This window comes from Cydia amplana, chromosome 16, assembly GCF_948474715.1.
Source record: "Cydia amplana chromosome 16, ilCydAmpl1.1, whole genome shotgun sequence".
Lineage (NCBI taxonomy): Eukaryota > Metazoa > Arthropoda > Insecta > Lepidoptera > Tortricidae > Cydia > Cydia amplana.
Window position 1 is genome coordinate 6,138,300 of NC_086084.1, and position 13,051 is coordinate 6,151,350.

The 13,051-nt window shown below is 37.3% G+C and overlaps 1 protein-coding gene across 1 annotated transcript in view; it reads left to right on the forward strand.

Annotated features, from left to right (window-relative positions):
* Window positions 1-494: 494 nt before the first annotated feature.
* LOC134655422 (cell adhesion molecule Dscam2) overlaps window positions 495-13,051 on the forward strand; it is a 239,018-nt gene continuing 226,461 nt past the window's right edge. Inside the window, exon 1 of the mRNA XM_063510890.1 lies at window positions 495-873. Coding sequence (XP_063366960.1) covers window positions 851-873 — 23 coding nt within the window. The 5' untranslated portion in view covers window positions 495-850. The remainder of the gene's footprint in view (window positions 874-13,051) is intronic.

The window sequence follows — 13,051 nt, forward strand, 5'->3', positions numbered from 1 at the left end:
TTCACTAATTTACAATCCGAGAATGAATATTTAATGGGAGTGTGTCACCCCTGAAAATTCGGATCCTGTAGCCGCCATAGATTAAGTGATGAAGCTCGTGTAGACAGACGGGGGTGAGTCGAGTTTATGACTGCCATTATGGGTACATGATAGACCTAATTATTATTTAGGTAGGTAAGTGAAATATTGTATGATAATACGTTTGAGCTTGATACTGCTTCATTAACTGACGTTATGACTTAAAATTTCATTAAATTTATTAAGTATGATGAGAACGTAATATTTCAGGTCTAGAATACATGTAGGTAAGTATATCAATTTCCTTGTATTCGTACTTTCTGGTATCGGTTTTTTCATGAGGGTAGGTACCTAATCATTGATTTTTTTCATACAAAACTTAGTGTCGAATCCCCTAAATACAATACGCAAAACGCTACGCGTATTCAGGTGTCAACGAATGCTTTTATTTGTTTAGGCACGTTCCAGCCTGAGCGTTTTCCTCGAATTGTACCTTTTTCAGCATCTGCACCCCTATATGGTAGGCTACGCGCGGGGTCTGGGGCGCGGGCGGGAGCGCAGCCTCCCTTCCCGACAACGATTACTGATTAGTGTGGCGGCAAGCGCGGCGGGGCCGCCCGCTTCGACGAACGATGACGTAACACGCCCCGCCGAACGCAAATATAACCTAAAATCATTGATAAATACCAATCCCCCGCCTAGAACTCTCGTTCTTTAAAGTGGACGCTGCCCAGGCGGCGTGCGTACGGCGAACAGCTGACGGTCGCGCGTAGATCCCATGTGCTACTACGATTGTGATATGTATAAGCGGCGTATTTTGTGATTGAATCGGATGGCGGTGTCAGCGCGTCATAGGTAAGTTTAAAATAAGGCATGCACGTATGTTGTAGCCATATGGCTGTGTGAGAGTTCCGTTTAAGAACATCTGTTTCGTTAAATAGCTCCAGGCTGTCTACTTTCAAAACATATCTCATTTATAACGAATGGAATTATATATTTAGTTTTGTTTGAAATGGTATTACAATATCAGTGAATTTACTGAGTAAAAATAAACAAAAAATGTATTAAATCTTAAAGGATATTCCTGAAACATTAATATTATTTCATCTTTATATGAAGCAATAAGTGAGTCGATCGTCATCTTGTGCCAACAGCTGTCCAATACAGAACGTTGGTGACGTTGGGAAAATGGAACATAACTTTATTAAATCCAGGTTCATGACTTCGTAACTACGTTCTTTCATTAGCAGGCCTAAGCTTCGAGGCTTTATACCTAAGCCTTAATTAAGCTGTAATAATAAGTTATACTTTACGTAGCATAACTAAGTATGAATTACGGCGGGCATAACTATGTTTTCTCGCAGGGCAGTTAACGAGGTACCTACCTATATATAGAGAGTAGGCGTTGATGTCTTTATTACGGCCGTAAATGTGTTTGTTTGTGGATGCCTCCATAGAAAAGGGGTTTATTATGATATTGTAGGGTTTTATTCTGAACATTTTGATGCCATGAGCGAAGAAATAAAAACATGGGAAGGCGTGTTCGATTTAAGGCCAATACACACCGAATGCATACGCGGCATGCTTTCGGTTCTCTGCGTAGACATTCACGTGCACTCGCCGCGTATGCCGCGTAGCGAGGGTATCGCCTAACGGGGTATCCGACATTTTTTAAACAATAATGGAATGATTTCGGATGGAGGAGGGGTGCCACCGTGGCCGGATGGCCTAGAGGTAATGCCGATAGCCGCGTAAGCTGAAGACGCCGGTTCGATTCCGATCTCGGCTATTAGAAAGATTTTACAATTTCAGTCGTGATAGGCTAATTCAGCGCCTCCAGTATGGGCTGTTACTAAGAGACCCTTTACTTAGGTACGTTAATATCCACACAACAGGTAAGTTTTATGGGTAGGTACATATTCCATTTGATATTAATTACACCAACGGCTGGTTAATTATATCTAATATTTGTATTATTTTATATACATTGAACATAGTACTTTACATTATTATTTGTTTTGGAAAGCATAATACTAGTAGTGGTACTTTTACTGGGCGCAGGATATGGTATAATATGGGGTTATAGCTAAATTGGACATTCCATCCATTTTAGTTAGGGCTCTAAATGGCGAGAGCGTGACCGTATAATGCATATATGTATGTTATCTGTGTATAAACTTGTTTTCACTGTCAATAAAGTTGACAGCAGTGTGTCATTTAATACATTCACTGCCTGCGACCCGCTAGGCGGGTTCACTGTTTGTAGGCGCTTTTCGCTACAACGGTTTTCCCGTGTTACCGGCTACGTTCGTAGCGCGTAGCTCGCCCTGGCACTGAACGTGTTAATGGGCATTAGCAAGTCGAGCACTAAGACGTATACCTTGTATCTACCTGTAATATTATGACACATTTTCCAAAATACGACTACAAGAAATCATAGTGGGACATAAAAAAATGTTACGATATTCGCTCCGTGCAAAGCGGGTGGTTTGGGAAGCGAAATATGGAAGATAAACAAACGTGGGGCGCTCCGAAAAATACAGAGTCGTAAAAAAGAGAGCACGGATTTTCACTAAATACCTATTTCCCTCAGATTTTCCTCTAGGTTTTATGAAACAAATAACCACATAATTTTCCTTTCCACGTGCCCGCGTCATTAAGTTTTTACTTACTTTTGTTTCATAATTTATTCTTTAAAACAAAATATGAATGCATATTTAATTACACAAACGGGTCTACCGCGATATAATTTCAAACAAAAACAATTTCGTGTTAAAAACAATGAAATTATATCGCGGTAGACCCGTTTGTGTCATTAACACAAATTAATTATCTTACAAAACGCGAGGGTTTAGTGTCATAAAATATGAATGAACGATTTACTCAAATTAACCATTATATATAATATGTATAGGTAAAACGAGTGTGAATGTAATTTCTTTCTAAATTAACCATTTTGTACATATGTAGCATCAATCCACAATTATGTAGGTACATCTTTCTTTTTTTAGTATTCGTCAAACAAGTATAGGACGACATAAATATCAATTTTTAAAACAATGTCACCTGGGAATTTGTTAATAAAATATGAACGGGTCTAACCTCGTCAGACATTGGAAGTACAAATAAAATTATCCGAAGACCTAAGCAAATAAGAAACATTAATCTGGAAAACGGGCTAATCAGTAGCACCACACACCCTGGGGACCGAAATTCAAAATGATATAACTGGTACAAGCAACAAGCGGAACAAATGGATACTAAGAATGTTATTTATATCAGAAAGGCGTACCTAATTCTGATTCTAATCAGGGATGTTGCGGATGCAGATTTTTTGATATCCGCGGATGCGGATGCGGATGCGGATATTTAAAGGCTCTCATCCGCGGATGCGGATGTCAAGATTAGGTACTTAGAAAACGTCAAATATTACATTTTTAGTATTTTTTTATTAAAAAAAAACGAAATGTTTAGTATTTGAGCAAGAATATAGGTGCGTTATATTTAATAAACAGTAACTTGGCCGACTTTTCTGGATCTAGACGATTTCGTTATAGGTAATGACGAAATTACCTAGCACTTACGCCGCCGTTAAGACGTTCCTGTACCGACTTGTTCGACATCCGCATCCGCATAAGCTCCGCATCGATTTTATGCGGATGCGCATGCAGATGCGGATGTTGAAAATAATGCGGAAGTTCCGCGGTTTCGGATGCGGATGCGGATGTTCGCAACATCCCTGATTCTAATAAAGCGACCATTACATATATTGAAAATAAGTAAGATAGTTTATTTAACGTAAATAATACAAACTTAATAGTTAAGTACCTTATAAAATAAAATAACTAAAACTAAACCTAATAAAATAAAAAAAGCCCTAAAACCTGCCTTCTAAACCTAGGCCCCTCGGCAAGGTGCCCATCACGCAGGCAGCATATTGAATATGAAAGTAATTAGGAAAACGACTAGAATTAAGCTCATAATATGTCTATTGCCCAACTTCTGATAATATCTACAGCGTATACTAGACTATGTTGATACTTACGAGTATCATATATTTTACAGTAAAACCACGTTTCTTGCATTTTAATATTTTACTGGAACTTCTCTAAAAGATCTACTGCCTCGAATACTTCAAGATATTCACAAGAGACGACACGTACTAGATCCATTCTAGATACGTTATAGTTTAGATTTCAACTAGTTCTCTTTTGCAGCGCAATTCGGGCAACCAATGTCACTTTTACTATAGATCGTGTTAGATATCTATTAGATGTGAATTAGATCTCTAAGTAATATCTTGTGGAAATCGTTCAAGAGTATCTCCAGAATCGCGGAAATCTAATAGATGTCTATTACAAAATCCGAATCGGGCCCCTAGTTTTTTGATACTAAATGCCAATTTTAAATGGATAAATAACGGAAACTTAATAGACTAAACTTGAGTCGCTTTGGCTCTCAGGAAAATAAATACAAAGTACACACCTGTGCGGACGATGTCACGGACAAAGGCAAATTTCCAATAATCAAACGACCGCTAGCGGAGAAAACGGGCTTTCAACACGTGCTTCTTATCATTGCGCTCACCGACTGGGAGATCCTCACACTTTGCACCCACAATGGCCACGTACTGTTTGATTCCGGAGGAATTTCCTTCCGAAGACACTTTAACTGCGGTGCGATATGCTTTTCCTTTATAAAGATGTAAAAAAGCTAATAATATTTAGCGTTTTTGGTTTCTGAAAGCGTACGCAGAGAATAGATAGTAGTAGGTACACTCAGTCGCTAAATTGCATGGCCACTTTATAAATGAATTCATTTAGTTCTTACTACCTACGATCAGTTCGTAGATCTCACGTTAGGCACCTACTTAGGTATACATTTTATTATGTATTGTGCTTGCAGTTAAAAAGATAAAAAAATGCTTTATAATGAGATAATAGATAACGAATATAACGATCGGTCAGTATTAAAACTGTCGTTTCTTCAAATAAAAACCTCACTTTTGACACTGACCGATCGTTATCGTACCGCAATGATCTCTTAGAACCATTGTTCGAATTGGGCCGTACCAAAGTAATTTCTGATCACGTCATCCAGATATTGAATTACTAGGTACATTTACATAATAATAGAACCATATACTCCTTAAGCATCCAAGTTTCCCCAAACTTAGCACCTTCCACAATACTCAACGATATTAGGTAAGCCCTATCGAATAGTTTCGCAAAGTTCCCTAAGTGGCGGTGACAACACTGACAACGACGTTGTCCGTCCCAAGTGCCGTTATAACAAATTTTGATGAGTCGCCTTCGCCAAAATAAGCTGAGTTGGCGTACTAAGTCACCGTCCGAGGCAGGCGAGATCGCTAATGCCGACCAATTATCCTTCAGCGGGTCACAGTTAGGGTTACCAGATGACAGGAATTTTGGCCTTTTGTCAGGAATAGGGTTTGCTCCCGGTACTGAATTTGTATGGCGAGAACCGGGAATTCCCGGGAATTCCCGGTTCTCGCCATACAAACTCAGTACCGGGAGCAAACCCTAGTCAGGAATAGGGACGGAACACGAAAATGTCAGGATTTTTTTGAATTGATAGACTTTTTTTATAAAGTACCTTTTAATTAACTTAAATTAACACAAATAAAACTTAACGCGGCTATCGGCTCAATAGACAGAAAATGCACAGGACATCCTGCATGGAACTGATATAAAAACTGTTATCTGGTAGACACATACACACATAATTACACACTTATATACATATTAAAAAAAAAGAAAAATGAAAAAAAAAACTTCTTATTTATACTATACTAAGTATACTATAATAGTAGTTACTAAGTATACTATATTATATTTCTGTTAGTCTAAAGTATATTAACTTTAATGAAAAAATTGTGGTGTTGCCACAGAATAAATAATAGTACTAAGTACAGAAGACTCACTCTCTAACAAAACGCGTCTGTTACGATCAGTACAGATATGGCCGCTAGGTGGCGACAGCGCCACGCGCGGCTTATGGCTTTCCCCAAAATTGGGGCCGAACGGATGTACTTTAGCTACCTGTAGCAAAGCGACGAAATCGCGGAGTGAGACACGCCTGGTGTTGCTTACAGACGTATTTATTTGATGACAAACTAGGCTAGTAACATACATGTCTTTAACAAATAATAAAGAAGGCTTTGAAAATTTTAAGATATATTATAATCGCTAATTGTTTAAAACTAGGGATAGTTACAGTCATTTGCAACATAACTATTATGTAGTTATTTAAAAAAACATACGTAAGTATAAAACTAGATATTAAAAATACTATGCGAAATTATAAAATAATAATTTTCAAGCTGTACAAAGAAATAGTGTGTATGTATGTATACATAATAATACTATCTAGATTTAGATGTTAATACGTAGGTACAAATATACATATGATGATGATGTATACATTTTAGGTTTTTACATGTAAAGGAAAAACGTTCTGCGCTTTTAGTGTACCTACTGGATAAAATAAAACAGGTATTTATTTTCTAAATAAGTTTAGCTCAAGTCATTCTCAGAACAGGTGAACATTGTGAGAATCAGACGGGTTTCCTTGTAACTAAACTTCTCTTAATTCGCAGTATAAGCTAGAAATGTGTTCAGCTCTGGGTGTATAGTGAGGCAGGTTTTTCGGGGAACAACCATGAGTTGGCTTCTACAAATATTAGAACGGCAATGAAAGTTTATGAAGCGGATCGTAGAATAGTTAGAAATGTTGCATGTTGCTTTCTAGATATGCCCCTTTTAGTTATATAATAGGCGATTATACATCATAAGTGTGTAGGTTAGACACAGATTTGTTTGCCGGTGTATGAAGATTTTGTCACTGTGTTTCCTAAAAACCTTCATTTAATTGGCACGACTCGGGGTTGGAACTTGGAACCATGACTTCCGGCTCGGAAGCTTAAGAGCTAAATAATTTCTAAAGTACTTCGTCTACCTACATTTTCTAAAGCCTGTAACGTTTAAGACGTATTGAAATAGTTTTTAAGGGACTAAGTCACTTACTTACTTTCCTAAGAGTTATCAATTACCTATCGTTAGGTATGTAACCTACCCCAATAAGTAGTTTTGCTATTGTTAACCCGGGTATTCGAAACGTAGACGTAAACGAAATATTTATGGCTAACTAATTTACCTTACTCTTAACTTGTATATACCAAGTAGAAATTTGGCCTTCATGGAATCATCTAAAGAAATGTGAGTTATCTAAGACGTTATAGCCTTGTTAAGCTCCCTCCACACTCGTGCGTGAATCGCGGCGCGATGCCGCGAACGCGAGTGTGGAGTCGATTTTCGCAAACAACGATCGCGGCTTCGCGCCGCGATTCACGCGCATAGGTCTGGAGGGGGCTTTATATCTACTGTTCTATCCAACTTTATGCCCAAACCTTTCGATGACAACCCTTACGTACGGGTGAGTGTGTAGGCCGAGCTAATGATAAGCTATCAATTAGGCCTGGCTGACTCATGGGAATAGGAGGAAAGGAAAAGATTTCAACCGGTTAAATTGGGGTTTCGACAACTATTGGAACCGGGTCGAGGACTGGATGAATTTAATGACGTTCGCAGCAATTTAATTGATTCTTTTCCGTCAGGCACCTGTAGCTGTTTCATCATTAAAAATCTGGGTGACGAGCTTTACTTGATATCGAATTAGGTAGTTATGCTTTTGCGAAAAAAATATTTGTATCCCATTTAACCCGTTTATTACTAGGATGTTAAACATGGATAGGTAAATAGTTTTCCTGAGAAATAGATCTAGCTAGATTAATCACCTTTCTCAGGCCCTGTAGATGTAAAGTTAATCGAATTTGTGAGAATTGGTTTCAAGAAATTACAAAAGGGATCAAAAGGGCCTCTTTTGGTGGTATATACATAAATAAATAAACTGAAGGTGTATTCTGAATTTGAAATGCAATGGACAAAATTTGCATCCCACCAATATAAAAAATGTAGGTACCTACTGTAAGTACTTACTGATAATGTTCTGTCACATTGCACTGGAAACGTCTGGTCACGAGCCAATTTCGATAGCGATATTCGCAAAGTAAGAAGCGTTTTGTATCAGAAAATAACGAAATTTGTTGGCCTGTAGAATAATAGAATAGATAATTACTTACGAAGTTACGACGTATAATACTTAGCCCTTACTACGATGCATTTTTAATATCTATGCTATGGGATACCTATGAATATGACTGAATGAGTTAATAATCACACATCATTATTGCAAACAAAACTGGATGTCACTAACTATAACGATTTTACGGTTTTACTCGTAAATTTTGTGTCACTACACGACACGACACCCGAAGTTTGTTGAGGACGAAAAATGTATGTAAGGATCACAAAAAAATCTCGCTCTGAAATTGAATCTATTTTTATAGGGAAAAGGGTTAATTAATTTCGGAATTGGTACAGAAAATAAGCACTTTCATTAAAACCGTTCTTTAGAAAGAAAAACTAATTTCCGCGAGCCTCTTTCTACAATGGCTCGGATCATTTTCGAATTCATCTCATTTATATCGGTTTCCTTAAGTTACGAGCGCAAACTTGCTCCATAAAATATGATAATAACATTTATCTGTATTAGTAAAGTAAATTCAGGTCGAAGTTAATTAATGAACTGAACGCGATGTGTGTTTTATGTACTAGTAAGTAAATGAAGTTGTTGGTTATAGTTTATACGCTTGATTAGATTCAGTTCGCGGTAATCGATATAGTCATTGGGTGTAGGTAATTTAATTTATTAGGTTACGTGTATCGAACGTTGTTGTGAACGTTGCATATTAAGTAGGTGGTACCTACATACTTAGAGCTTACGTAAATACCTACCTAGTAGGTATTCAGAGGAAACTAATATTATTATTATTAAATTCAAATACATCCTTGTCCATCCTTATTAACTCAGAGCTTTTCTAATAAACAACCTGACTTCGAATATTGGAGCAGGCACTAGTTTTTACCGGGGCGGTCTTTTTAGAGGGGAAACTGGTGTGCATACCTGTGCCAACCATTGCATAATTTGTAGTAATTCGTGGATAATGTCGTTGGCTATGCATTAAGTTAATCTTAATTTGTAACACTAAATGTAACATTATATTGTATAGTTGTTTGTTATCCCTAAAATGAATAAAATAAAATAAAATAAATACCTACCTAATATATGTACCTAACCATTAAAAATGAATTTGTAAATAATTTAAGACTCCTTAACTCAAAAATCTTTTTAAGTTAAGATTAGTAGTTAAGTTTAGTAAGTAATACAATGTCTTTTTACTGAAATAAACAGTTTAATTTTTTTTTTCTTTTTTATTGGGTTTAGTCCGGTTTTCTCATGACATGAAGTTTTCCATCACCAAAGACCAACCTGCTAAATATTTGATATTTCGTATATAAGTGCCGAGAACCTCACTGGAAAGGGTCGGGGTTTGACCCATTATTTTGGGTTTGGAAGCCACTCGCCTTAACGCTCGGCTAACAGAGTTCACAATCTATCCATGAAAATGACACATTTTGAGATGACCTATATTTAATGCACTTATTATAAGTATAGGTATTTATTTTGCTTTGAATTTTTTTTTGACTTACGACATGAGATGTCTGCGTGCCTAATCTTCTAGTCTAGTGCTTTTATATACAGCCAGATTGCTATCTTTACACCGCACTTAGACTGCCCAGACCGGCCAATCTTTGCGAGTTGTTTTTCCAAGAGCCAGCCATTGTTGTCCTGAAACAAAGGGACATAATTAAACAACAGTAAGTCATACCTAGGAAAATAATCTGACTCCAGGGTCGGTAAATCACCTCTCTTGACTGGAATTTATTATCAATTCGGCTCACCCTTCCCCTGTCTGCCGTGATGAGTAGCGCTTTTGGAATAGAAAAGAACGTTTTGTTTAGAGGGAAATATGCTTTGAGTGACGGTAGACAGATGGACTACTTATCTTTTGTTTCATATTGGGAAAGGGACTCGAGAAAATCAGTGTAAATTTGTAATTCGTAAAACGAGTAAGTATAACACTTGCACATGAGAGTAGCAAATATGTCCAAGATTATAACTTACCCACTACCCACTCAAATATCCACAGCAGCCTTGTTGAAATGGAATCAGTGGTGTGAATTAAAAGCTTAAAACTAAAGCTAGAACGGGTTTAATGTGTACAAACGAACAAAACATCGTCCGCACGCGACAGACAAGTCCTTAACTCAGTTAAAAAGTCACAAAATTCCTCGCTTTCTTTTCCCGTAATAAAATTGTAAACGAGCTAGAGGCAGCCGTGTGAAAAATGCAATTGAAGCTTTCGCAGAATTTCTTACCCGCCCTTGTTCCTCGTTAATGTTGAACAAAAAAATATACGCCGCGTCCATTACAATGCACCAACAATAGGTCCTCCAATAAATTAGATCCGCCGTTTCTTAAATAAAATAGCTGGTGAATAAAGAGGGCGAATTTAAATGGGGAAGCGTCAACGAGTGCTCGGCGTCACGTTTCAAGATGGCGGAGCGGCCACTCCGCCCGGGAACGTGACAGGGCACGCTCCAAATCAAAACACGGTATTACCACAGAATAAATAATAGTACTAAGTACAGAAGACTCACTCTCTAACAAAACGCGTCTGTTACGATTAGCACATATATAGCCGCTAGGTGGCGACAGCGCCACGCGCGGCTTATGGCTTTCCCCAAAATTGGGGCCGAACGGATGTACTTTTAGCTACCTGTAGCAAAGCGACGAAATCGCGGAGTGAGACACGCCTGGTATTACACCCACCACTACTCGCCCATTCAGTGTTTAACATTATAAGTACATGTATCAAGTTGCATAAAACATGAAAAATATCAATGGCTAAGATTTAGTTAAACCAAAGGTTACCTATTCATAAATTAAACATATTAAAACGGGTCACTCACGGATTTACGGGTTTTTTGTATAGGTACGAAAGTTTAGTGACGAAATAACTTTCGAGATGAGAGAGTAAAGACCGGTTCTATTTTCATTAAATTCCGAAATTCGATACAATAAAGTTAATATTATTAATTAATATAGGATAACCCGATAGCCCGTATTATCGTTACCCAGACTATTATATAAAGCCAATGGAGTCAACGTAATGACAAAATAGGGTTCTTGCTATAACTATTACTATTAAACTACCATCTACCATAAGGCCTTGATTATCTTCGGTTTAATATTCGTAGCAACAAAGCGCTATAACTAAATATTTAACGTAGATATTGTTATTGTGAATATTACTGCATAAACGCGTCGAACTACAAATCATATCCAATTTCACAGTCCACTACGCTTCGGTTAGAAAATTACAGTCCGTTATATACAGGTTGGGCCCAAATAACACGACAAACTTTAACCTAGATCCAATTTGATGCTTAATAAGAGTTTAAAAAAACGTTGTTATAGACGAAATTTAGGCTCAGCTTCTGAGATATTCCTTGTTTACTAAAATAAAAAGTTGAAAATTCTCTAGTTAAAATAATCCTAACATATTGAATATAATAGCTACTCGCTGTTAGCGCGACTCAGGTGATGTTTACAAAAAACCTGTAACGAAATTAAATTATTTTATTCGGAAAGACTTAAGTACTAAAGTAGGACTATGGTAATACAACTATTTTTAACTCGTTATATCGTCAGAGATACAAGGTGTCGTTAAATTTGGTGCTGTTATTCAGGCCCACCATGTATACAATAGGATATAATAGCAGTAACAGGTATATAAACGTACACTGTGAACAATATCCCAGGGCATTTGCGAGATTCTCCGCCTTATCTTAACTCATTATGTTAGACATTAATTGCCAGGGTAAACAGTTGGGAATTAATGTTACAAATACGTACAGAATTACAACAGGGCCGTGTAATGTAATACGCCTAATAAGTGCCTAATTTGTATTTTCGGGCGTTGAAGATACTACGTTTCAAATTCAAATGAAGTACAGGAATAATGACGTTGTTTGCGATTTCAAAGGGCACATTAGTTGTTGTAAACACATTGTTCTGCGTGATAACCTAATATGTCATTATGACTTACCGATGTTAACATACATAACATATTTGGAGTGTAACGATAAAGCTATAATTGTATCTCGCTGAATTTCAGACCCGAATCTTCAATGAATTAACGCGTTCTACGATAGTAGTATTTTTTCGATTTTGTCGAGTAGGTAGTCTAAAGGTAAACTAGTAATTCATTACTACACCTTATAAAACAAAGTCACCTATTATGTCTTTGTCTGCCAGCCTATTATGGATAGCTTTATCCATCTTTATCCACGTGATAAAATAACTGTCACTGTTTAACACCGTGGGAAAGAAAGTGACGGACACCGTTTTATCACGCTGTCACGTAGACAAGAACGACCATCATATCCGTACAGGTTCGCAATAAACTTAAAAACTCCTGAACGGATTTTCATGCGGTTTTTACATAAAAATAGAGAGATTCTTGAGGAAGGTTTATGCATATAATTTATGAAGGTTTTGTGTTAATACCCGTGCGATGTCGAGGCAGGTCGCTAGTAAACGTTTTCAGTCTAGCCCTATATATTTTTTTTCAAAGTTAGTTTGTCTTTATGAACTGTCACTGAGTATTTGGCAGTGTGATATTGTAAACAACAAACTGAGGGGGTCAGTCTTATTGCGACAGTATTGCAGCACAGCTATGTATTGCAATCAGTTCAGACATCGGAATTGCCTTGGATATTTCCTGTAGCATCAACCTATATAGTTTAAGAGATTATGCGTGTTGTTATTAACGCACTTGAAAATTCTATCACACATTGCTACGTAATCAGTCTTACCTCACACGTGTACCTACGCTAAGCTCTAAGCCCTAATTCATCACTTTCATTTCCGGATACACGTAACGTATTATGATATCCTCTGTTTAGAATACGGGCATCTATCCGCTTCATCTGGTATTCCGCGGGCGGCCGTAATAAATAGGAGTTGTTCTCTAACCCGCGGAACC